This window comes from Vulpes vulpes, chromosome 15, assembly GCF_048418805.1.
Source record: "Vulpes vulpes isolate BD-2025 chromosome 15, VulVul3, whole genome shotgun sequence".
In the NCBI taxonomy this organism is placed as follows: domain Eukaryota; kingdom Metazoa; phylum Chordata; class Mammalia; order Carnivora; family Canidae; genus Vulpes; species Vulpes vulpes.
This window is the reverse complement of record NC_132794.1, coordinates 67931295-67958737: the sequence shown is the minus strand read 5'-3', so window position 1 is coordinate 67958737 and position 27443 is coordinate 67931295. Positions and strand designations below refer to the sequence as shown.

Here is a 27443-nt window from a genome sequence, read left to right as displayed (position 1 = left end):
CTATTCTTAGCTTAATAAGAGTTAATAAAGAGGTTTTTTCCTTCTTCTTTTAATCCATAATGGATTTGAAATTTTATCAAAAGTTATTTGTTTTGGCATTTTTATCTTCTTCCATTATATTTCCTATAACATCTGCAGGGGCCTGGGGCAGGCTGCCCCAATATGGGCCAATTTGACAGGAACATTATTTTGAGTTAAATCAAATAAAACCCAGCAGATTCAGGAAAAGTTCTTTACTTCCTCCTCAACTGCCTGCTTATACCCGGAAGAGATTTCTCTTTACCTAAGAAACTACTCTGCCTAAATAACAGGACAATGTTTTCCAAGCATCTCCTCTCACCTTCCTGCTAATGGTCCTTTCTCCCCTTTGTACCCTCAGGCCCTACCCTTCTCCTTAGCTCAGAGAAGCCTTGGGTTGCTGGTCTCCGGTATTTCATGTCTGTGTGAATTCCTTGTATATACAAAACTAAATCTGATTTTTTCCTGTTAATCTATCTTGAATCAATTTGGTTCTTCATCCAGCAAGAAGGACCTTGAAGGGCAGAGGAAATGTTCCTCTTCAACAGCTGACATAGTCAGCAGGATACTTTAACTTGCTGGACATGACTGCAACTGAGGCCCTACAGCCAGCAGAAGGTAAGATTTCTTATCCTGTCAACCTCCCAGAATCCGCAGAGTCCAACAGAGTAAGAGTGGTGAGAAGTCCTTTTCTCTCTGCTACATTTAGATTAGAAGGAGAAAATATTTGTGGAACCTAGTTCCTAGTTATTAAATTGCTTACTTAAATGGTCTCTGGTTAAATTTGGTAGAGTACTCCTTTGGTTACTGATTAATTTCCTCTCAGAGATAGTCTTTGGGGTTTTTGTTTTTGCCTGTTTTAAGTCATTTCTCATATGAACTAATTGCACATAAGGTAAAGACTGTTGCTAAGGAATATCTTGGGAGCTAAAGCCCCCAAATTGGTGGACACAGATCAAACACTTAAAAGCTATTACAGTTCTCATACCGTCAAGCAGACCCTCATGATAGAATAAGTTGGTCACGAAACAGGTTAGATTGACCCCTAGGTCACCTACTAACCTCTAGCAAACTTCTTTGCAACAAGGTACATTGTAAAACAACACAGTCCCCAATCCTGCAGCATATCCCTGCTAGGTATTAATGTGGCTCTAAGAAACGCATGGCTTAGCCAAGGCTGTTAGAACAAGAAGAAAGGAAAAAAATCTCTTACATGCACGCTGTGTCCTAAGAGTTTGGCTTTGTGACCAATGAGGATATTCTCTGGTTTTCACCATCCAGAGGGTGCACTTACCAAGGTGCAGCTTCATTGCCAGGTGAATAGACCATGGATCTACCTCTCCCTCTGGCCATGCCAGCTCTCAGGGGTGTGCCTCTTGAGAGGCCCCAGCCCTTTCAAATTTTTGTCATCTCAACCTCTATCACCTGTTATTGCTGGGAATTCCAATTCAGTAGCAACTGCCCTGTGTCACAGGTTAACTGGTCTGTGACTGGAGGAATCTTGTGTTTTCATGGGAGACCAGAGGCACTATTTCACCATCCTTACTGCCTATGCAATGAAGGCCTTTGCTTTCTTAGACTAATTTTGGGAGCAAACTTTTAGATCATGGGGGCCATTATCTGTGCCCCCTTTGGGGATCAGGCTCCTTGCTCAGTAGGGAGCCTGCTTCTCCCTCTGCCTGCCACTCCCCCTACTTGTGTGTGCTCATGCTGTCAAATAGATAAAATCTTTTTTTCAAAAATTGCTTACATTGAAAAGAAAAACATCCTGTATAGAGCACTCTCCATTGTCTTATAATGGCAAGCCTTAGAGACTCCCTTGCCAAGATGAACAGAAATTAGGCCTAACACTTAAGCAAAATTCCCTTAAAATCTAGCCTCATCTGCTTGTTTTAACTTCCCTTTCCTTACAAGATTTATAGGGAGCCAAATCTCCATGTTCAGACTATATAAGTTGTTCACATAAAAGCTGAAAGCCAGAAAATGAATTTAACAAAAGCACCTGAAATTGGCAATAAGGTTCCTTTTGCTCCTACCTTTCTAGGGCTCTGTAGGAGGCTCTGCCAGCTTCAGACATTCCTATGTAATGTATATTGCAGACATATCCTAGCCACCCCCTCCTCCACTGAAAGAGACGATCTTTTAAATTATGAAGTCCTTTTAATCCCTATCTTGAAAATATGCTACCAAATTTAGAAATGAGAAGGATTAATGATTATTCACTACCTCCTCTTCACAGAGAAACACCACAGAGAAAACAGACCAAAACATTTCCTAGGCACTCCCACAAATGATCTGTGAAAGGCCAACACTCAGGGGCTAATAGAAGCCAAAGTCGAATTATGTATGCTGCAAGAAAGCTTTTGTTAAAATGCTTTATGCAGGCTTTACAAAGATATAAGTCTTTTTGATTCCCATTTTAGTTAAATATCCCTGATATATATTTTTTAAAAGTTTAAAAAGGCAGGTCAGTCCCTTGATATTCTGGCTTTATCCAGTTCTTTGGAAAATAGAAACAACTGCCTTACAAATCTGTACAGAACCAGAAATGCAACTCTAGAAACAAGTCAAAGCCCGTCTATCTTTACCAATCCCTAAACCTCACCTATTCCCCTCAAAATGTGCATAGCTATTATAAAGGATCAAGATATTGGAACAATATTTTAATTGCTCTAAAACTCTAAAAAAAAAATTTTTTTTTGGCATCCTTTCTCAGTTCCTTGAAATTATAAATCTTACCATGTCTTTAAAATGTAAATACAGCCCACAATCACCTGAGACTAAAGAAAAAATCGGGGAAAGAAGCCTTTCTAAAATAGCTCTTGTGGCCAGACTCCTGCACCTCTGGTAATAGGCAGATAGGCTCCAGATTCCACCTTGCAGAAAACTTGGGATTCTTTCTCTATTCCTTTGTGATGTTAGTTTCTATTCCCATCTACTCTAGGACCTAAGAGCCATTCTTTGAAATACAAACTTTAGAAAAGAGGTATTTGGAAATTGGGCCTTTAATGGAAATTGGACCTTTAATTTCCTCTCCACAAATATTAGTAAAAACAAAAATAATAATTTTGTTAGCATCTTGTCTGTATATCCATATATGTTGTAAATGTAAGATATTTTCTTTACCTCCAATTGATCAATAAAAATAATTTGTAAAAGAGCTCTTTTTAGTTGAAGTCAAGTGCGTTTAAGTTTTGGGAATTCCAAAATTCAGAAAGATAGAAACTAACACAAATGTTTTCCAAATTTACATGATCTGGGAAAATATTCAGTATTAAAGCTAATTTTAGGTTGTTGGTTTAATTTAAAAAACGTTTCTTTAGAAAAAAAAAAACAACAACGTATCTTTAGGGCAGCCTGGGTGGCTCAGCAGTTTAAGCGTCTGCCTTCCACCCAGGGTGTGAACCTGGAGTCCCAGGATCGAGTCCCATGTCAGACTCACTGCATGGAGCCTGCTCCTCCTTCTGCCTGTGTCTGTGTGTGTGTGTGTGTGTGTGTGTGTGTGTGTGTGTGTGTCTATCATGAATAAATAAATAAAATCTTAAAAAAAAATGTATCTTTAGAATTATGAGCACTAAATATATGACTGTCATTCTACCTGTGTTTACTGCAAGTCAAACAAGTTCATCTCTGGAAATTTATGATAAATTTAGAATGATGATTAATTTTTTTCTCTAATAATGCTTCATGAAGTTTTGTGGGTAATCTAAACATAAGAACAAGTAAATTAAACAGCTGTAAATAAGATAAAAAGGTCTGTAGGCTGGAATGTTTGGGTGGCTCAGTCGTTTAAGTGTCAAGTCTTGATTTTAACTCAAGTCATTGTCTCAGGTTGGACTCTGCTGGATGTGGAGCCTACTTAAGATTCTCTCTCTCCCTCTGCCTCCCCCCCCCCCAAGAAAAAGATCTATAGCTAAACTTATAAATAGCTTTTTAAAAAAGTTTTTACTAAGTTAAATGATGAGCTAAATTTATTGAATATCTAAGTCATTTCTAGGTAATTTACTTGTCTTACTACAGAGAAACTAAAGATAAATATAGGTCTGTTAGTAAACCTAGTTTGTGCTTTATTGAAAAACTGTACTATGAAAAAGCACATTTTTAGGAATTATGAAATGTGGGTGCCTGGGTGCTCAGTGGTTGAGTGTCTGCCTTTGGCTCAGGGTGTGATCCTGGGGTCCTGGGATCAAGTCCCACATCAGGCTCCCCTTAGGGAGCCTGCTTCTCCCTCTACTATGTCTCTGCCTCTCTCTATGTCTCTAATGAATACATAAAATCCTTAAAAAATCATAAAATGTATTCACAAATATGCTATTCTAAAGAATACTGGTATAACAGTTAACAATTGCTTACTAGTTAGTTTTCACTAGAAATTAAGGTTTCTAAGAGTTAAGAATTCTAACAGATGTAATTAAGACTACTAGAAATAATAAGGGAAACAATTCCAGGGCAGCCCCGGTGGCGCAGCGGTTTGGCGCCGCCTGCAGCCTGGGGTGTGATCCTGCAGACCCGGGATGGAGTCCCACATTGGGCTCTCTGCGTGGAGCCTGCTTCTCCCTGTCTGTGTCTCTGCCCCTCTCCCTCTGTGTCTATGAATAAATAAATAAAATCTTTAAAAAAAAATTCCATATGCAAGGAAAGAAAGATGTGTTTTTGGTAAAAAAAGGTATGTGGAATGGGAATACATTTTTTGTTAAGGGAAAAGAAATTTTGTCCTAAAGTGAAACTGGTTTTTTAAAGAGGAGACAACTTAAAACAAGAGCTGAATGTGAAAAAGAAAGTTCCACAAGTTTTCTGGGAAAGGGATCTTTAGAAAGGGATTTCACGTGTGATCAATATTGGCTAAGATTAAGATACATTTAGTAAGTTTTAATATCGACAATACACTGCAAAATTAAACTTTTTGTTGTTGAATGGACAAACTGCAGATCTACTCTTAATATAAAACTGTAAACAAATGTTTACATTTGTTATCTGCCCACCCAAAAAAATGTTATCTGCCTAGAAATCAAGGATTCTGTGTTTTACCAAAATAATTTCCTGTTTACCAAGTCTTTGATTCTTTAAGAAAACTGAGTCTTGGGGATCCCTGGGCAGCTCAGTGGTTTAGCGCCTGCCTTTGGCCCAGGGCGCAATCCTGGAGTCCCGGGATTGAGTCTCGCGTCGGGCTCCTGGCATGGAGCCTGCTTCTCCCTCCTCCTGTGTCTCTGCCTCTCTCTCTCTCTCTATGTCTATCATAAATAATAAATAAATAAATATTTTTTAAAAAAGAAAAAAACTGAGTCTTAATATTAAAAAAGCTAAATTTTGCTTGTAACTATGTAAGGTTTTATATTTTTGTCTTTTTTCCCTTTGAAATCTTTTATTGTCACTTCAGTTAGATAATAAAAGATCACTTCATAATGATCTGTGATCCTATTAATCAAACATTCAAACCTTTTAATGTTTTTGACATACTTCCCAAAATCAAATCCTAATATGAAATCTTTTGACCACAATCTGAAGTGTTCCAGATAGTAGGTCCTAGAATATTTCAAAGTTTTTGTGAGAAATTAAATTAGGCTCATTTGCTATGTTAAATTCTGTGGGAAGCATTGTCAAGTAAGTGATACTAAACCCTTTTAGATTATATTTATGTAGATAAGTGTTCTAAAATTATATAAAATTCCTAGAAACCTGATGTCCCAGTAGTTACATGTTGGGCATCACAGATACAACCAAATTTCCTTGTCAACTACATCGTAATGAACTCTAATATAGTTGCCATTTCACTCTGATGGTATTGCAAATGTGCTTTATCTTCAGCGAGACTCATAAAAAGAACTCTCAGTTCAGGTTTCTGATAACCTTAAGATCATGAAACTGAACTGAATTCTTACCATAAAACTGGTAAGAATTTCTGAATTAGCAGAAAAACTAGATTCAAGCAAAACAAGAATAACATGGAACTGAAACAACGAAAAAGGATAATTGTAATTTTTACGACTTTTTAGAACATTCCTGACTTTCTAAAATGCTTTGTTTTTCCAAATTTGAAATTTTTTCTCTTAAGCTAATTGACTTAGAGCAATTTAACAGAATATATTTTTGTGAACAAATTGAAAATTTTATCTTTTCCCTACCCACACTCTCCAGAATTCAGAAACTCTCAGTAAGTATTCTTTATATCTTTATGGCAATATATTTGCATAGGTTCAGCACAATTCTGTTCTCCTTGTAACAGGACACAATTGAAAACACTGGTTATATAACCAAGGCTTTGACTGGAATGTCATATTTGAAAGAGACCTGCATAAACTCAGATATGACCAGACAGCTTTAAGAAACGAGGTTGACTTTAAGAAGACAATAAAGCCCCTGAGAAATAGGAGTTTGATACCCTGCTTACAGAGTTCCCAGCTGCCTTACCAAGTGAGTACAGGTTGTTAATTTCTGGCAAGTACAGGAACCTCAGGATACTTTGGCGAACTCAAGAAGAAAGGAATTCACCCAAACCTACAGGTATTGCAGCAGAAGTTCTAATGGGAAGTGTTTGGCTTGGTTTCTGGCCTGTAAAACATCAATCTAGAAAAAGTTCCAGCAGGTTTTGAAGAATCACCTCATTTTGCAAACAAATTAGTAACATTTTTAATTTTTCTTCCAACCTTTGAGAACTAAAACTGCCCTTTTCCTGAAGCCCTACAAACTAAATTTATGTAAACTTCAGAGAAATCACAACAGCTCATCTTCATGCCTGCTGCTCTGTGAGCCACTCAAAAAGATCACCAGAGACAGCTGAACTACAAACCAGGAAAATCTATCCGATTACCACTGCACTGAAGATGGTGCAAGCTTGACAGTTAGAAATCTACTACCTCAGGCAGCCCCGGTGGCCCAGCCATTTAGTGCCACCTTCAGTCCAGGGTATGATCCTGGAGACCTGGGATCGAGTCCCACATTGGGCTCCCTGCATGGAGCCTGCTCCTCCCTCTGCCTGTGTCTCTGCCTCTCTCTCTGTATCTCTCATGAATAAATAAAATCTTAAAAAATTAAAATTAAAATTAAAAAAAAGAAATCTACCTCAAAATTCAGAAACCAGTTTATAATTTGATCCAATCATTAACCACTGTTTTCTGTTTCCAGAGAAATGCCCCTTATTTCAATACCTGATTGCTTCGACCTTAGGCCTAACTCTTGAGAACACCCCTACATTATTGCCTCCTGAAATGAGTTTAACTGAACTGACTTATTGTAAGTACTGGTTCAGTAAGACTGAACAATCGGTCAGCTCAATGCTAATGTGTGAAATTTCAGGATAAAGTTTCACCAGGGAAAACTGCAGGGGCCCAGGGCAGGCCACCTGAAGACAGGCCAGTGGCATGAACATTATTTCTTGTTAAAAGCAAACAAAGGGGCAGCCCGGGTGGCTCAGCGGTTTAGCGCCGCCTTCAGCCCAGGGCGTGATCCCTCGAGACCGGGGATCGAGTCCCACGTCGGGCTCCCTACATGGAGCCTGCTTCTCCCTCTGCCTGTGTCTCTGCCTCTCTCTCTCTCCCTGTGTCTCTAATGAATAAATAAACAAAATCTTTAAAAAACTGGTCAAAATTTTAAAATATACATATATAAAATAATATATAAAAATATATATAAAATATATATTTAAAATTATATGAATATTAAATAATCAAATATTAAATATAAATAATTATATTTTAAATATATAAATATAAATATATATAATGATATATATAATATATATATATAAATAAAATTTTAAAAATTAAAGCAAACAAAACCCAGCAGATTCAGAAAAGCTCTTTACCTTCTCCTCAAATGCCTAAATTTACATTGGAAGGGCGAGCCTGTACCAAGAAGAGATTTCTCTTTACCAAAGAAACTTACTTGCCTAAGAGGACAATTTTTATTTTCCAGACATTTCCTTTCACCTTCCTGCTAACACAGTCCTTCTCCCCTTCATATCCTGACTCCTACCTCCTAGCCTTAGCTCAGAGAAGCCTCATGTTGCTGGTCTTCAGAATTTCAAGTCTGTGTGGATTCCCCATACATGCGAAATTAAATCTGATTCTCTCCTGCTAATCTCTCTCATGTCAACTTGGTCCTTAGTCCAGCTAGAAGGACTTCAATGGCCAGAGAATATTCTTCCTTCCCTATATATCAGTCCTATGTTGCTGGAAAAAATCCTACTTGATCTCTGTAGGTTGTTTTTACTACAGTATTAGATTCTACTATTAGCTAATATTTTATATATGGTTCTTTGGTCTATAATTTTCCTTTTTATGGTATCTTTGCCAGATTTTAGAATTAGGATTATTTTAGCCTCTCCTAATATGCATGTTTTTAGTTAAATAATTCCAAATTCCAGGGATCTTTCTCACTATCATCTTTCCTTCCTAAATGAAAATTAAGCTTATCAATTAACATTCCAGGAACACCTCAGTAGCTCAGGGGTTGAGCATCTGCCTTTGGCCCAGGGCACAATCCCAGGATCGAGTCCCACATCGGGCTCCTTGCATGGTGCCTGCTTCTCCCTCGGCCTGTGTCTCTGCCTCTCTCTGTGTCTCTCATGAATAAATAAATAAAACCTTTAAAAAAATTAACATTCCAAAAAGCACACAAGTAATCTTTGCATTAAAGCATCTAAAAGCATATAAAATGTAAAAATCATGAACTTCATCACACTTTGGATGTCCAAGAAAAGGAGTACTCTTAATTGATAATAGTGGTAAACAAAGAATGAGGAGTTACCCAACTCTACCATCTAGTTTTTTAAGCCAACAGTAAGCTATTTAACAAAATAAAGTCTGAAAATTCCAAGGAAAACCAGCTGAGAATATAGGAAACCTGTTTCCAGCCAAACCAGAAACCCCTCAAGATGGTCTGGGCCCCCTGAAGCTAAATCCCAATTACATCAGATTTCAGTGAGTCTATGCCAAGAAAAATACTACTTAGGAAGCAAGGCAAATGCCATTTGCCACTTGTTTGTAGTACCAGTCAACCACTGAAGCTATGTCATACACTCTCCTCCTGAATAGTCTTAAGAAAGTAAGGTTTCAAAACAAACAAAAGTAAGGTCTCTCAGTATGAGAGCATTCTGGGATAGGTAATAAGCGACAGGGACAATAAGAACCACATTATATGACCAACATAGGATGAGGAGGTAAGTGCAAAAGGAAGAAAGAAGCCTGAAAAAACTAATGTTTCTGGGTCTTCCAAATATCATCTGGACTTGGCAGGTTTTGTTTAAGAAATATGGTTCAAATACATATCCACATATTTATGCTAAGGAACATTAATGTTTTTGTTTTTGTTTTTGTTTTAATGTCAGGATGCCTGGGTGGCTCAGCAGTTGAGTGTCTGCCTACAGCTCAGGTTGTGATCTCGGGGTCTAGGGAATGGAGTCCTGCATCAGGCTCCCTGAGAGGAGCCTGCCTCTCCCTCTGCCTCTCTCTCTGTGTCTCTCATGAACAAATAAATCTTTAAAAAAAAATAAACTAATGTCAATGTTACTACTGTTCTCATTGAAAAAATTATAAAATGATGCCATATCCACTTTACATTATAGCGTTCAAGGCTAATTCCTTTAATAATCTCTTCCTGCTTTCCTCTCTAAATGATCAAATGTTTTATGATTAAGTTAGCTTATACTTACATGCCATCAGTATAAAGAGAAAATAATCTGACATTTGATACCAAGTACATTGTGATATTTTTAAAACCTATAACCGTAGATTTCAGAGGAAAGAAGAGGGGATGGGGCTTCCTTCAATTTCTTCGTGTACTCCTATTCAAAAGTGACCATCAACACTGTTGCAAAGATGGGGAACAACTGAGAGCATCTATAAAATATTTTCATATATAGAGTTACTATCCTGTGTGACAGTAGTCCTGTGTATTTTACAGCCACCCCCTGAGGGATTTTAAGGACTACCTGAGGAATGCAGCTATAAGCAAGACTGCTGCTGCTCCTCTTTTATTAAGCCCAATGCTGCCCAATGTACCTGTGGCACAGAGAAGCCTGTCCCTCCCCCGACAGTTATGTTTTTACTAATTTTTTTTTTAGAGTGACCGACAGTAGGATAATTGGATTCTAGAGCAGCCCTGCCCGATACAACTTTCTGCAATAATGGAAATGATCTCCGTCTGTACTGTCCAATACAATAACCACTAGTCCCATGTCGTTACTGATCACATAAAATATGGTTGGTGCAGGGCAGCCCGGGTGGCTCAGCAGTTTAGCGCCACCTTCAGTCCAGGGCGTGATCCCGAGACCTGGGATCGAGTCCCGCATCGGGCTCCCTGCGTGGAGCCTGCTTCTCCCTCTGCCTGTGTCTCTGCCTTTCTCTCTCTCTGTGTCTCTCATGAATAAATAAATAAAATTTTTTAAAAAAAATATGGTTGGTGCAGCTAAGCAACTATGTTTTTAATTTTAATTTACATTTTACCAACCATACGTGATTTCACCATAGTGGATAGTGCAGTGTTAGACCAGTCAGAATCTTTAGAAAAGACTGTGTGTGTGTGTATATATATATATGCAAGACTTAAAAAGACTATAAGACTGCTGCTCCTCTTTTAACAAGCCCTATATATATGTGTATGTATGTGTGTGTATATATATACACACACACACATATACACACACATATATATACGTGTGTATATATGTGTATATGTATATGTATATGTATATGTATATGTATATGTATATGTAAAATCCTCTTGACAGTATTCTCTAGAACAACTGAAGAAAAAACAATTACTTTTAGTCGACAGCTCAGGGTTGCAATTACGTTATTTGCCCTCAGTGTAAAATTACTTAAGGATAGAATACACACTAGGCCCTCTGTCTTTTTCCTATCCTAGTTTCTTTTTATGACCAATAAGAACGATTAGGCACTTTAATGAGTGGTCAAAGATCAGTCTTTTGGGGCAGCCCCAGTGGCTCAGCGGTTTAGCGCCGCCATCAGCCCCGGGCGTGATCCTGGAGACCCGGGATCGAGTCCCACCGTCGGGCTCCCTGCATGGAGTCTGCTGCTCCCTCTGCCTATGTCTCTGCCTCTCTCTCTCTCTCTCTCTGTGCGTGTGTGTCTCTCATGAATAAAGAAATAAAATCTTTTTAAAAAAATCAGTCTTTTGCCTTAACAAAAGTAGTTAACACTAATCAAGGAAAAAAATTGTTCCAAATCTCACAGTCTTGCAATTAAAAGCAGGACCTTAGGCTTAACCAACAGATGTATCATCACTAGATTTCTGAAACTATTAGTCATAGAAAAGGATAACACCATAACTTACAAAATTTAGCTGAATGTTCTTTCCTCCCATGACTACTAGTGAGACACACATCCACAGAATAAATTCTATTTCTGTAAGTCAGAAACTGTTACAAACTCTCAATTTTAAAGTTAGTAGTAAAGAAAAAGGTGAGAAATGTCTTAATATCTCTGGCAACCATTCTTTTTTCTTTCTGATAGGAAGAGACCTTCAGGTCTGACTTTGATAAATTATAACACAAATTCATTCAAGCAATTAACAACATAGCACAGACAGATGGAGTTTATGAGTCTATTCAGGGATTTCAGAGGGAAGAGGAATTCTACAACATTAAAGTATCTTTACCTCGTAATGAACAAACTGGTCCATTTTCTTGATTCTTAGAGCGCTTATTTCTGAACTGACTTGGAATATCTAATGAAAGATCTTAAAAGGAAATAGGAAAATAGCTGTTAAAGGCATACACCACACTTAGCAAAGACTCAACAATGTATTTTTGCGTTTATCTCATACGGTCTTACATTTTCAAAGGAAACATTAAAATTTTAATACAATATCATATCACTATATGCCAAATAGGTCTTACCTAGGAATGGATCAAACTTTCTAGATTCCGTCCCACATATGAGGCAGTTAACTTCATTTTGGAGAATACCCCCGAATATAGCCGTGACAACTGTAGATGCTCCATTTCTAAAGAAAATCACCACACAGGAAAACATCTCAGTAAAAAACTAAAATACGTATAAAAGCTACTACAGATAACTGTTTTGGAGAAATGTGTGTATCATTTATTTAAATTATGAAATAATACAAGAACTTTTAAAAAGCTATATAGATATATAACCAAATAAAAGGCTGAAGCCACTGGCCTCCCCACAGCCCCACTTCCAGTCCTACTGATTTCTCCAAAAGCCACTAACACTGGACATTTGCCATTACTAACGGATCACATACATGCCTATACTCAGAGCAAGAGGACCCCTTTCCCACAAAAATATCCCTCAAAAAAGAGAGAAACCACCTTAAACTTTTGTAAGGCCTCTCATAGGGAGCTCTCTCGATTACTTTGGGTAACCTCATTCAGAGATAGTTTTAGATTTTTTTTAGATGGTCAACTGTCAGATTGGGGAAAAAGATAAAGAAATTTAATACATATTTAGTAATTACTGGTGGAGGTATGATTTCACAGTTGAGATCAGGAATATACCACTTTAAGAACAATAAAAAAGCCAGCTGCCCTAATATTACTTAACTTCTCTGTATTTCAGCTTCATCAGATTTTCAACAGGAGTAACATCTACCTACCTCAGAGGCCTGGTGTGAAGATGAAATGGGATATATATGTAAAGAGCTTTCAGATAGGTGCTTACCAAAACAAAGTCCTTAGGTTGTTTCAAGGCTTTTATTAGCATAATAATTAGGATCATATCTGCCTTTGCTTTTATTTTTTCTTCCAAAGAATGTATCTTGAACATGTACCTCGCTCTTTTTGACAGCAACATGGCATGCCACAGTACAAACACAGAATATATGGAAGAGCCACCAAGAAAGAGCACCATGAAAGCATGATTAGCAAATGCTTATTCAGCACTTACTCTTTGCTGAACTCCATTCAAAGTACTTTCTGTGTATTAAATCAGTTAATCCTCAAAACAATGCTATGAAGCAGATACCATCATCCCCATTTCACAGACCAGGAAGCTGAGGTCCAACTTGGTCCAGGGTCACACAATTTTTAACACTATGCTCCTTTTCTTAATCAATATAACATTAATGGTTTTTCAGGTTGTTTCAGTTGTTTGTTATCATTAATAGTTCTACAGCAAACACATGTAACCTTTGTGCACTTATGTATGCAGTTAAGTCAGTAAATGCTCTTTTTTTTTTGCTAATAGTCGTTTGAGGTGGTTTCTCTCACTTGTAAACAATAATACTCTTAGTACACTGAACCATACTTTCTGAGTTACTCCAGATTAAATCTACGGCAATGATGAGACAGACAAAAGCTTCTCCAGCAATTATATTATTTTAAAAGTTTGCTTCCTTTTCCATGAAAGAGCTTCCTTTCTGTACTGGCAGAAGAAATATACTGCAGCTTTAACTTAAAAAAAAAACTGTTCAGAAGATACAACTTTAGTAAATTAAACAAAAAGGGAAGATACATTGGAACTCTCTGATATAACAGCCATTTCAGGTTTCAGATCTATGTCAGAAACAAAGGACATACCAAATAAACTACTGGAATCAAGGGACTATGATCATTTCATATTGATGTTCACATACAATGCTGTCCTTAATAAAATGGAAACTACTTTATTAAAAAGCAATACATTTAAAATCAATGTAGTTCCTTATAATTTCTTCCTCTGAGAAAAAGATACTCATTAAGTCTTGGCTATGTGATGAGTATGGCATTAAGTTAGGTATACAATGACTGGAAACAAGATTCATAAATGATTTCAAAATCGCTTTCCCACTTATTTTAACTGTATACCAAGGGTGTTTAAATACTACTCAGACTGACTCTGATGCTAGTAGAGCCTTTTATATTGTAATAATTTTCTACACACTAAACAGAACACATCTGTCATTTATTTCTATCATCCCTACCTTCAGCAGGGTTGAATGTGTTTACACAAGTAAACACAAATATTGCACTGGAGACCTTTTTCATAGTTTTAGTAAATATGATCCTCAGATCCTGAAATGATTATTTTTGTCTTTCTATTCCTAACTCACTAATGGAACCTAAAATTACTTCTCTTTAAAACATCATGAAAAGATACAAGTTAATATTGAAAACTCACTGGTTACTAGAAGATCATCCTGAGACTATTACACAATGTGACTCATGAGGGTGTCTTGGGCATCAAATAAAAAAGACATCTACCCTCTCACTTCACAAAGATTATCCTTGATAGAGCCCAATTCAATATTCTTGGTGTATGAAATGCCACCATAAAATACAAAGCAGAATTTTTCACTTAATACTATTTGGTGCTAGTAGCAAGAATAATTCTCCCAGGTCACACATCCTTCCCCTTCTGTACTGGACAGGACCTAGAGAGCCAAAAATTTTGAAAAAGTATGGCAATTTGAATGGTCGCTCTGCTCTGATACAGCCAGATTAGCTGTGAGGCTGCTCTGTCATTAAAAGGACCCTAACTCAACACTAAATCAGATTTGTGAACTGTGAGGCGGTACTACAGTGATCCCTATATATTACTTACGCTTTTCTTTCTGTCTTTGGGGAGTTTGTCTTGTAAATCCCTTTCCTGTACAGGTCAAAAAAAAACTTTTCAAAAATTTGAACAAAAGAAGACTATAATTAAATAAAATCAGATTGAAATAACAGTAAATCATCCCTACCTCAAGCAAAATAAGCTTTCTAATCTCAATGCATTTGTTGGGATATTAGTACCTGGGAAAGCAATCTAAAAGGTTTGATTTGTTCACACTGAGAGGCAAGAAAAATTCTGAGAACTGACAAATGCCTCAATTTCATTAAAGAACAGATGTATTTTAGGAAAATTTACATTCAAAAGATTTTTAAGCCTTTGTCTCTAGTGAATAAACATAATTATTTTAGTATAGAAAATTAAGTCTCCCAAACATTATTTAAAACATTTGGCAGGGAATTTTTAAGTGCTAAATTGTACAAAATCCTTTCTGTTGTTTCTTCAAGTTTTAAAGTGATCTATACCGAAAACAATCAGTACTATACTAAGAGGCAAGAATAAGATGCCTCTGCTAGAGAAGCAGGAGGCATGTACTAGTCCACTTGTTTATAAAATTCAAGTGCACAGAAGTCCAAGGAAACTCTCCACCTTCCATTATAAATGTAATAAACAATAACGCCATCAGAAATGTCTGATCCTCCTAAAAAAAAAAAGAGAGAGAAGGAAACCACATCTTACATGCAACATTTGTTACTTGCAGATAGAGTAGAATTCTCCTGCAGAATTGCTGAACGGGAAACACCATTAAAGCCACCCTGGAGTTCCAAGTGCAGGTGGTCCAAAAGGTAGCGCATGAATTCGTGGGCATCCTGTTGCTGATAGCCCCTTAAAGCAAAAAGAAACAGGCCATCACTGGGGAGGCTCCACCTGCCCAGCCAAACATGCAGGAAGGCAAAGTGCTGAGAGGCGCTGCAGCCCTGCACTCAAGAGCTCAGGGAGGTGCCCTGACAGTTCATCCCCACTTGTGCCAAGTTTTACTTCTCTTCAAGGAAAATATCTAAAATTTCTCTACAAGGAAAAATTCTGCTATAACAAATCTGAAAACACAGAATATCAGAGCTAATTGGACGTGTAGTGATCTCAACTGACCTCATTTAAGAGATGAAGAAAACTGAGGAGGGTGCGTGACGTGTCTGAGTCCTCCAACAAGAGAACAACAGAGATGGGATGGGCTCTGACCCACGACTCTGAGATGGATTCTGGTTTGCCTACTATCCCACATGGCCCCTCTAGAAGATTCGCAAATGTTAAAATGTTACATCTTGCCCTCATCAGAAAACTTGGTCTTATAAACCACCATTTTAAGAGAGAAGGAATTTAAAACTGATTTTTTAGACTGAAAGATACTAATTTTTTAACACTGGCTGAAAGGAAGAAAACCTTTCTAACACAATCTATACTTGGATCCTAATCTCTGATTCAAAAGACATTTTTCATAAAAATACTTTTAAAAATGCTTGATTCATATACAATTATGCTCTAGCCTAGGGCTTGAATATAAGCAGCAACAAATTCTTAGGCTATTTCTTATATTACATTCAGACAGAAAATTATACAGAATTTTTTTTTTTTTTTTTAAAGAGAGAGAGCCAGGGAAGGAGGGGAAAAGGAGTGGAGGGAGAAGGAGAGAGATTCTTAATCAGACTCCACGCCCAGTACAGAGCCTGACTCAGGGCTTGATCTCACAATCCTGAGATCATGACCTGAACCAAAATCAAGAGTCAGATGCATAACTGACTAAGCCACCCCGGCATCCCTGTATGAAATTTGTATACTAACAGAGACCATGACAAGTGAACAGTAATGAAGGCTGGCTGAAAATGAAGTTGGTACATTTGAGAGTCATAGAGATTTATGTAGATAAAATAAATCAAGCAATGATATACACATAAAGTACTTAATAGAATATGGAAAGAAAATATTTCTGCCTACATTCTGCCAACAGAGAAGGCTCCTTTATCTTTCAAATGACAAGTTTTTCTGGGTTGGTCTTGAGTCAAAACTTCCACCACTCTTCCAGGCAGTGGTTCCACAAACAGATTTCTTTTCAGAGTTTCTTTCCCTCAATATACATTTCTCCCCTTTCCCTAAAATTTCTCCTGGAAGTCATAAATTATGAAAACCATACACCTAATTAATGGAACTTAAGTCAGAAGATACTTTAGCATTTCACTAACTTTTTTCTGAACTATTTAACAACTGATTATCAATATATGTTCGAGTAGTTCTTCTAAGACTCCTCTTAATAAAAATGTTAAAATTCAGCCAAAAGTTTTCAAAGTTGATAGTTCCTTTACATATCTACAGAGGTGCTTTAAACTTTTTCATTACAACATCCATTTTTTATGACTCAAGATTAGTATCTTCGGTCATATTTGAAATTCTATCACATATAGTTTTATTCTCATCAAAATAAACTAGCATCTAATCATTTTTCTAAAATGGATCATGAAACCAATAGCTTGTAGTTACGCTGATTTGCACTTTCAGCAAACACATATCCATCCCTTTTTTAAAAACAATCTTCCTTGTGTACATTCATGAATGCTTCCAACCACACTGTAATTCTTTTGATTCTTTCTTATATCAAAACACATTGTTTTCTAATGTTTCCTTTACAATTAGAAATACTTTTTAAAAAATCTACATGAGATCATGCAACACTCAGCTGTTTTATAAAGGTATAAGTTATGCTTCTGGGGGATCCCTGGGTGGCTCAGTGGTTTGGCGCCTGCCTTTGGTCTGGGGCGCGATCCTGGAGTCCCAGGATCAAGTCCCGGGGATCAAGTCCCGTGTCGGGCTCCGGGCATGGAGCCTGCTTATCCCTCTGTCTGTGTCTCTGCCTCTCTCTCTCTATCATAAATTTAAAATATATATATATATAAAAAGTTGTGCTTCAGTTTCAATTTGTAATCTTTACCAAAAAGTACAAAGTCTCTGCTTCTTCTAAGACTAGGAAATTGGGACGCCTAGGCGGCTCAGCAGTTGAGCTTCTGTCTTTGGCTCAGGGCATGATCCTGCGGTCCTGGGATCGAGTCCCACATTGGGCTCCAGGCATGGAGTCTGCTTCTCCCTCTGCCTATGTCTCTGCCTCTCGTTCTCTCTGTGTGTTTCTCATGAATAAATAAATAAAGTCTTTAAAAAAGAAAAAGACTAGAAAATTTTTCTGATTCTGACTAAACAGACATTTACAACTCCATTTTTAAGCACTTACATAATAGCTTTACTGACTTATCTGAAAGTTCTTCAAAATACTATTTAGTAAGTTAAATTCAACAAACAAGGTTTTTTTTCAACTATTTCCCAATTATATAATCTGGAGCTTCATCATTTCATCTGCTGTCAATGTAGGTCTCTCTTGCTTGGTAATCGTGTAAAATCAAACACTCCTCACATTCAGGTTCAATGTTTACATTTTGTATACAAATTATCTCAGTGATGTCACTCACACAAGTGCTGGTGAAGTAGTGAGGAAACGGATTTATAAAGAACCAACTGTATCTCTGTGTCAGAACAGTATTAAGCGAGAAAAGAAGACAGAAGTAACAATGGCTCCAATTTTAATACTGTTCCTTATCTTCACTTTGTAACCTTAGGTAAAGATTACCTCCTTAATGCTTACGGAAACTCTGTGTCATAAAGATGCTGTGAGAAATAATGGTTGGAGAGCACAATGTAAAATATAAAAGCCCAAAAGATCATGAAGCACCCCTTCTGAATGAAGGGGCCAAGAAAGAGGGTCATTACTAAAGCACAATGCGCAGGAATACAGGGCAACTGCTTCTCCACAATTTTTGGCACAAGGAGACAAGCTATATTTACCCAAATCTTACAAAGAAATGTTCCAATAAAGAATGATGAAAGAAAATGTTACTTTGTACCTGTGCTTAAGTATGAAAAGCAGACATTCCAAATACTGAAACAAATGTCACAGAATGCAGGCACACACAAATACTCGTATGAGGCCAACACACATAACTGTGACATACAGCTGTGTATCACTACCCTCTGCATTTTGGCAGTACCAGTACATAATGGGTAAGATGGAAAGACCAAACAGGAACAGGGTATGACTAAACAGAGTCAAATTTTATCACTCTAGAATAAACTTCTAGAATACCTAGAACACACTATAATTTTAGGTTCTGTTATTTTTAAAATATTTTTAAGAAAAAAACAAAATATCTCATCTTTAAGAAAAAAACAAAACACTCATAAAAGAGTTCTTTTCTTTTTTTAAAGATTATTTATTTATTTATTTATTCATGAGAGACACACAGAGAGGCAGAGACACAGGCAGAGGGAGAAGCAGACTTCCTACAGGGAGCCTGATGCAGCACTCGAACTCAGGACCCCAGGATCACAGCCTGAGCTGAAGGCGGATGCTCAAGCACTGAACCACTCAGGTGCCCTTCATAAAAGAATTCTAAGTTGTTGTTTGACCCAAATTGTCTATAATACCCAAAACAATTAAATTTGGCTATTTATTCCTATCCATTTTGTGGCACCAACCATGGCTGAATTTCTCGAAGACAAAAACACCAGAAAATGAAAATGACAAAAATAACTGTTTTTGTTTACAAACACACAAAAAAACATACAATTGCAAAATTCCTAAGCAAAAGAATACTGCTTAGTTATAAAATATCAATCAGTATACCTATAAAGAATATTAAAATATCATATCCAGATACCTGTTTTTCCAGAAAGATCTTTTATATTTACTATTTAGCCAAACAGAATAGCTAGTAGAAATAATGTTTTAATAATTTATTTATCCATCATTTTTAAACATTAATTACAATAACTGATAAAAATAAAACTAAGACAAGTCCTTGGGAAATTAAGGCTACTATATTATTAAATCAAGTTTATATGACAGTAGAAGTAGCACATATATGATGTGAAAAGAAAGGGAGTAAATACCATGACCCAATTTGAATTATTCAGAGACTTTCTTGGAGAGTTAGCATTAAGCTAGACCTTAAAGGAGTTAGAGGTCATAAAGCAAATCCCATAGGACCAACATGGCAAAGATATAGAGGCAATAAGACAAAATCATATTAAGGAAGGCAAAGAGTAAAAAAGAAAAAAAAAGGCTAGCAGAAAGACTATCAAAATTAAAGACAAATCTCTCTTTTTTTTAAGTAATCTTTATGCCCAATGTGCAGCTCAAACTCATGACCCTGAGACCAAGAGACTCATGCTCTATCAGCTGATCGAATTAGGCACTCCAAAGCAAGTATGTTTTGACCCAAAGACTGCTCTCAGAGAGCCTTGCATATGCATGTATGAGACTATCTACTGTGGCACTGTCTGGAACAGCAAAAGGTAAAAAACAACCTATATAACCATTGGTAGGGGACTACACATAAATTATGATACAACCATAAAGTGGAACATGATGCAGCCATAAAATGAAAGGAGAAAGTTATTTAGATACTACTATGAACTGCCTCAAAGCAGGGAAAAAAACTATGTTACCATTTCATGTTAAAACATAACATATACAATATATATAGAATATCAACGAAAGGATACTAAAAAATCTAATAACTATGGCTGCTTCTGGAAAGCAAAATGAATGGCTGAAAAATAAAAGAAAAAACTTTCATTCTATACCCTTTCTTTACCTTTTGAAATTCTCAGCCATTTCTATTTTATCTATTTAAAAAACATAAACTTAGTGGCGCTTGGTTGGCTCCATCTATTGAGTGCCTGACTCTTGGTTTCAGCTCAGGTCATGATCTCAACCTTGGGGAATCAGGCTCCACATTGGACTCCGAGCACAATGAGGAGTATGCTTGAGATTTTCTTCCTCTCTCTCTGCCCCTCCACCTGTGAGCACATCTCTCTCAAATAACTAAATACATACATACATTTAAAAAAAAAAAACAGACTTTAAGGTACTTTTATGAAGAGGAAAAGGTCAGGGAAGCAGGGCATACCAGGAATCCGTAAGAAGTGTGGTATATGCACATCAGAAAGGTCAACTTTGGCAACAGTTTATTCCTGCTGGGTAACTGGCTTTTGGTTTGAGGCGGGGGGAGGGGGAAATAGTTTTGGTGATTTCTATACCCAAAGCAGCTGATTATATTTACAGTGGTTTTTTTTTTTTTTTTTTTTTTGCATTTACTTAATGAATGAAAGTTGTTCCTACTTCCACATGCATGTGTGTATTTCAGAGTCCTCATACTTCATTCCAAGGGATCAAACCTAGACCTTGTCATAGGTTAATCGAGGAATATGGGCTTCCTAACCGTTTTTCAAAATTTATTGTGATTATAAAAGATATAGAAGGCCTCAAGTACTAGGCACATAGCATTTAATAAATAAAAACTATTTGGAGGGGGGATCCCTGGGTGGCGCAGTGGTTTAGTGCCTGCCTTCGGCCCAGGGTGTGATTCTGGAGTTCCGGGATTGAGTCCCACATCAGGCTCCCTGCATAGAGCCTGCTTCTCCCTCTGCCTGTGTCTGTGTCTCTGCCTCTCGTTCTCTCTGTGTGTCTCATGAATGAATAAATAAATAAATAAATAAATAAATAAATAAATAAATAAATAAATCTTAAAAAAAAAAAAAAAAAACTATTTGGGGCCAGCCTGCGTGGCTCAGCAGTTTAGTGCCACCTTCAGCCCAGGGCCTGATCCTGGAGACCCGGGATTGAGTGCCACGTCAGGCTCCCTGAATGGAGCCTGCTTCTCCCTCTGCCTGTGTCTCTGCCTTTTTCTGTCTCTCTGTATCTCTCATAAATAAATAAATAAAATCTTTAAAAAAAAAACTATTTTTATATAATAATAAAACCCAAAGACTAAGTCCCTATCAAGAGTCTAATTAGGAGACTATATTACAAATGTTATATTAAGTCCAAACCTGGTTAGTGGTAACTTAGCAGTCATTTCCACCTGTCCTACTTAGAGTCAAGAAACTTTAAAATCCTTACAAAATTAGTCTCTTCTGAGAGGAGATTAAATGTCATAATATAGAAAAGAAGTTTCTTTCAAAACAAAGACCAAGGGTAACAACAGTCAATCATATCAGATCCTTAAGGCTAGACTTTTTGCTTAAGGCAACAAACAACAGTTCTTTCAGTTATTACCTTTTAAACATTTCTCTATACTACTAATATATCTAAACCACTATTAGGCAATAAAGCAAAATAAAGTGCTAAGTTTTACTACAGCATGCTGTTCTTTTATGTTTTGTTTTCTTTTTTCTAAACGAGAAGGATATACATTAAGTGCCAAAAACCTGACTAGCAAGAGAATAGACCTACTTCAGAAGGACAGAATCAGCAGAAGGTGGCAAAGGCTGTTGTCAAATACCTGCAGTGCCTCAAATCTGCTGTTACCTGAATCCCTACAGAGATGACTAACCTAGGAGAAGAGGCAGATTCCTCTGACAGCAAGGCTGTTTCCCTCCTCAAGTGATGCTAGAGAGAGAGCAAGGAAAACACAGTGACTCCACAGCCACATTAGGATGTGGCCCAGTTACCTTCTGAAAACTGAATCCCAATGGTCCTGACTTCAGAACCCAGCCCAGAACAATTGTCTGAATTTCAGACCGGATGGATTTCTATGGATTACATTTGGCTTTTTTTTTTTTAGTTAAAATAACAAGATGGTATATGATGATACATAAGATTTTGAAAGAATCAATGAAATTTTGTCCAGCTTATTTTCCTAAATTATTTATAAGGGCACATAAGTTATTTATAAGGGCTTTGTTTTTAGAACAACAAAATATCCTACCATTTGTTAAAGACATTTTTAATGTCTATATATTATTTAAACATACACATTTGTCTAGTCAAATAATCCAACTGCTGTTCTTCTCCTTTTAAAAACAAAACAAAAGGGGCGCCTGGGTGGCTCAGTTGGTTAAGTGTCTGACTCTTCATTTCTGCGGAGGTCATGATCTCAGGGTCATGGGACTGAACCCTGTGTAGAGCCCCACATTAGGCTCTGCGATGGGTATGAAGCCTGCTTAAGATTCTCTGTCCCCACCAGCCCTCCCCTGTGCCTACTCTAAAAAAAAATAAAAATAAAATAAAACCAGTCTTTCTTATTTAGAATACCATCACTTCATAGGAAATCATTCCAGAACAGTATAAAGATTAATATATATTAATGTTTTAAATATCCTTCATTAAGTAATACTTACCTAAAATTTGGCATAATCTTCCAAACGACATAAAATAAGGACTCTGGGCTAAATGCAGTCTGGCTACCTTGCCATAAAGCACAGAGTGTCTTTCTAAACTCTTCCACCAAAGACCTGGAAAAGATGAAGGGACAATACCCCTGGCATTAGTGAGAGGCTACTATTTCAACACCTGTCCAATTGTCTACATAATAAAAATAATAATAAAAAGTGAATATAAAAAGGGTTTCGTTTCTTCTAAACCAATTCTGAGAGTTAAGCAAGAGCATCTCAAAAACCCACATAAACTGTAGTAATGACAGACATAACTAGTTTTTTAACCACATAGTGAACTTTGTGCCAAAGTAATGACAAACTTGCAAAATAAAGCAATAGATAAGTTATAAAGCAAATTACTTCACAATGTACATTTTTTAAAACCTTAAAACAAGGAACAGAATCTCTTTCTCCATTTCCTGCAGTTCTCCTCCTTGCCCCTCACAAGAAACACTTCCCAGACCTCAATGTGTGACCATCTGTTCATCTCTGCCAAGGACAATTCATCTGGCCACAAAGCTTCAACACTCAAGTCTATACCAGGACTCCCAAATCCAAATCAGAAAGACAGATTTTCTCATGAACTGTCAGGTTTCCCCAGTTTCCAAAAGGAATTTTCTCCTGCATGTATGTCCTCCTGTCATTTCAAACTCAATGTGCACTAAAGCTGCTCTCTGTACTCTCCCTACTATACTCAATACCCATTTTCCTCAGGCAGTCCAAGTGGCTCAGTGGTTTAGCCCCACCTTTGGTGGAGGGTGTGATCCTGGAGGCCCGGGATTGAGTCCCATGTCAGGCTCCCTGCATGGAGTCTGCTTCTCCCTCTTCCTATGTCTCTGCCTCTCTCTCTCTCTTTGTGTCTCTCATGAATAAATAAATAAATAAAATCTTTAAAAAAAAGTACCCATTTTCCTCTTCTCTCATTTTTGCTTAGCATAAGGACTCCTGGGATAAAAACCTTTGAGTGTGTTCAACTTCTGAGAAATTTCTTTAAAGAGTAGTCCTTCTCATTAACCCTTCCTTCTTCCTCCTGAACTGGAAGGATGAAATGGCACTTCAGCACCACTTTGAACTATGTGGATGACAGCCCTACACTAGCACTGGTGGAACAGAAAGCTAGAAGGAGCCTGATGATCGTGGCAAACAGCCCTAGATGGATCATCTCCATCCTTTCCATGAGAAAATAAACAATGGATGTTTAAGTCACTATTAATTTTGTTTTTCTATGCATGTAGCTAGAATGAAACACCTCCAATAACCAGCTAAACTGAAGCATCTCCAAACAAATTTAATATCTGTATCTGCCAATACAACCACCATCCTAATGGATACCTAGATTTTATCTCAGAGAATCTCAATAACTTCTTGCTCACCTCCTGTCATCCAGTAGGTCCTGAGATACAAATCATACTTTTTACTTCCTAGTACCTGAAACCCTCTCCCTGCATTTGAGGAATTCCCCACCTTAAGAGTCTTGGTAAGAGTCAGAAGCTGCCTTCCACTATGGAAGTTGAAAAGGCCAGACACTTGCTTTCTCCAACCCTTTTGCAGCCAGGGCTCAGGTACATGGCCTGGGTTCTGCCTATGTGAAGCAGAAGTTAGTGATGCAAAGAAGCTGGGGCAGTGCCAAATCCTTTCCGGTGACAAAGAGCATGATCTGGAGTGCAGGGGCAGCAATTCCAGCAGCATTCACCCAGCACCCAACTCCAGTGTCACACTGGGCAGTGTATTGTTATGGGACAGTGATGTTATGGAAGCATGGGACAGTGATGTTATGGAAGCAGTAATATCCTTATGGGATAGTTCCATGGGGGTGATTGTGGCTATGGTGCTGGATGTCTAGATTCTAGACCTGATTTTCCACCCAACCAGTAATAGCTCTTCATTAAGTTCTTTTTCCGCCTAAAATGGCCAGAGCCAATTTCTGCAGTTTGTAAGTAAACCCTAAATGACATTAATGCATCAAGTACTAATTCTCCCTTTAACTTTTATGAAAAATGTATTTCTTCTTCCTTATTTCACTGCTATCTCTTCCAACCCAACTACTATAAACTGTGAAATCTCCTTGAATGCATGCATTTTTCAGTTCATCCTATATGCTGCTACTAAAGCAAACTCTTAAGACATCAATTTTAGTGGTATGATTCCACCCCTACTCCAATGCCTGACTTTAAAGTTCCCTGGTATTTTGGCTCTATCCATACTACATACTATTCTAACATGTTCTATCCTAATCTTCCTCAGCCACTTATGCAAACAATGTCAGATTGTAAAATGGCTTTTCTAAACGTGTGTGGATGTGGTGTGTGGGAGCAAGGATGGGCAGGCAGAAAGAATATTACTTTAAAATATATGCAAATTAGGGGTGCCTGGGTGGCTGAGTCAGTTAAGTATCTGACTCTTGGTTTCAGCTCAGCTCATGATCTCAGGGTTGAGCCCTGAGATCGAGCCCCGTTGTTGGGCTCTGCACTGGGCATGGAGCCTACTTGGGATTCTTTCTCTCCCTCTGCTCCTCCCTGCTCCAGCTTGCACACATGCATGCTCTCTCTAAAAAAAGAAAATACACACACACATACATATAGATCAGAGCCTGATTTCAGTAATGTTGATATTTTAAAAAGTGCCCATTACAATCATAATATAGATCTTCTGAACCCCAAATAGAGCACACCTGCACTGAATTTGCATACATATTGGTTCTCAATAATCATTTGTCAATTTTTCCTTCTCCATATAAACTAAAAATTGACTGTATTGCCCCTAATTAATTTGATGACTACAAATTAATTTTATTAACCAAAACAGATTTATCTAACCTATAAGACAAATCAATTCACAAAAACTAATGATATTCATGCTGGTCTACACCTAGAACTGTGACATCTACAGATGTCAATTTTAGAGTTCAAATCCACAAACACTTAATACATAGAGAACTAAATTTATCCTATTAGGCAAACAGAAATAAAAGAATTCCAACAATTATTAAGATTACCAGCTAGACAGTTAACTCCAAGTTTTAGAAGAAGAGTGTTTTAAAATGCATGTGCCTATTAACTCACATAATGAATGCAATGGAAATCCCCAGTTAAGAGTCACTTGTTTTGTAGCTCAAAGCCAAAAAGGATATATTCTTAGAACTCACACATTGTTATCCCCTTGGCTCCTGGTGTGGTATGTTCGCCTTCCTGCTGTTTTCCCATTCCTTAACTCCACAGCAGGCAGTTCTTTGAAATAACAGCAAAACTGCTCAATGTTACTATTTAAAAAAGGAAGGGAAGAAAATTATTAAAAAAAAAAAAAAGAACTTATTAGGACTGTAAATTAAGTTTTATATATATATATATATATATATATATATATATATATATATATAACCTATATATGAATTTTTAAAATGTGATCTTTCAATTTCTCAAGAAATTGCTTTGAGTCTCCTTGATAAGTTTCCTCATTTACTCTAAGAAAACAGTATTAACAGACGACTTTGTAGAAATGAACAAAGAGCTTAAAGCAAAATCTGTTCAAAAAATCCTGAATTCTGGAGCACCTAGCTGGCTCAGTTGGAAGGGCACGCAACTCTTAATCTTGGGGTTGTGAATTCAAACCCCACACTGGGTGTAGAAATTACTTAAAATAAATAAATTTTTAAAAATTGCTCTGGGGGGGGGCGGTGGCTCAGTCAATTAAGCATCTACCTTCAGTTCAAGGTAATGATTCCAGGATCCTGGGATGGAGCCCCACATTGGGATCCCTGCTCAGCATGGAGCTTGCTTTTCCCTCCCTCTCTGCCCCTCCCCCTACTTGTGCTCTCTTGCTCTCTCTCAAAAAAATAAATAAATCTTAAAAAAAAAGTTTTTTAAAACCCCAATTCCCCTTCCCCCAAAGGTTGTCACCATTTCTTTCTTTTTACGATGGCTGTTTCCAGGTATTCAATAATTTCCTCAAATAATAAACCTTGAAACCAACCATATTGTTTAGATACACAGTGCAGAGTAATAATGAGAATTCAGTAGTGACTTGAATTTCTTATTTGGACAACACTAGATAAACCAAGAAATAGTACCTTTAAGGAAGGTTCAAGTATAGCTTCTGCTCCTTATTTGCAAGGTAGCCTTGGGAATTTATTCTGGCCTTTGATGCCACATTAAAATCTACAAGTACATGACTTTCAAAATAATTTCTTCTACATAACTGAGGTAGCATTGTTGAGTATTTTAGTTTTACTACTTATCTTACATTTTAAAGATCTTCTAAACATCCAATCTTACAACCGTACTTAAGACTCAACTAATGACTGGATTAAATTCTCTGAACAAGATTCCCTGTAGTTCAGGGTTCTGCATACTACAACCCACAGGCCAAATCTGGTCCTGTACCATGAGCCTTTACATTTTCAGAGTTGTTTAGAAAGGGCGGTTGGGGGGGTGGGGGGAGTAGGAGAAGACAGGAGAGAGACTGTGTATGGCATGCAGAGACTAAAGTATTTACTATCTGGCCATTTACTGAAAAAGTTTGCTGACCTCTGCTCTAGTTTATTCAAGAAGTAAGAGGAAATAAATAATAACAACTAACAGTTATTTACTGCTAGGCACTATTCTAAGCCCTTTATATAAATTATATTATTTAATCTTCCCAACCATCTTATGAGGCAGATCTATTATCCTCAGCTTTACTGATGAGGAAACTAAGGCACAAGGAACTGATTGGAGTTAG

General features: G+C 37.2%; 1 protein-coding gene and 1 long non-coding RNA gene across 12 annotated transcripts in view; one reads left to right on the top strand and one right to left on the bottom strand.

Moving 5' to 3' along the window:
• The window catches only part of LOC140595650 (uncharacterized), a 29128-nt gene extending 28492 nt beyond the window's left edge, over nucleotides 1-636 (top strand). The window contains exon 4 of the long non-coding RNA XR_011997417.1: nucleotides 523-636. This is a non-coding gene — a long non-coding RNA (uncharacterized lncRNA). The remainder of the gene's footprint in view (nucleotides 1-522) is intronic.
• Nucleotides 1-27443, bottom strand: part of USP3 (ubiquitin specific peptidase 3) — a 110020-nt gene that overhangs the window by 21958 nt on the left and 60619 nt on the right. For 6 of the 11 annotated variants that reach the window (XM_026003806.2, XM_072738761.1, XM_072738760.1 and 3 more), the window contains 5 exons: nucleotides 25873-25986; nucleotides 22692-22805; nucleotides 15210-15356; nucleotides 11876-11982; nucleotides 11635-11715 (listed from right to left, as the gene is read on the bottom strand). In XM_026003806.2, coding sequence (XP_025859591.2) covers nucleotides 11635-11715; nucleotides 11876-11982; nucleotides 15210-15356; nucleotides 22692-22805; nucleotides 25873-25986 — 563 coding nt within the window. Of the gene's footprint in view, nucleotides 1-11634; nucleotides 11716-11875; nucleotides 11983-14522; nucleotides 14568-15209; nucleotides 15357-22691; nucleotides 22806-25872; nucleotides 25987-27443 lie in introns of all 11 variants that reach the window. The other 5 variants (XM_026003730.2, XM_072738758.1, XM_072738756.1 and 2 more) reach the window with 1 other exon arrangement.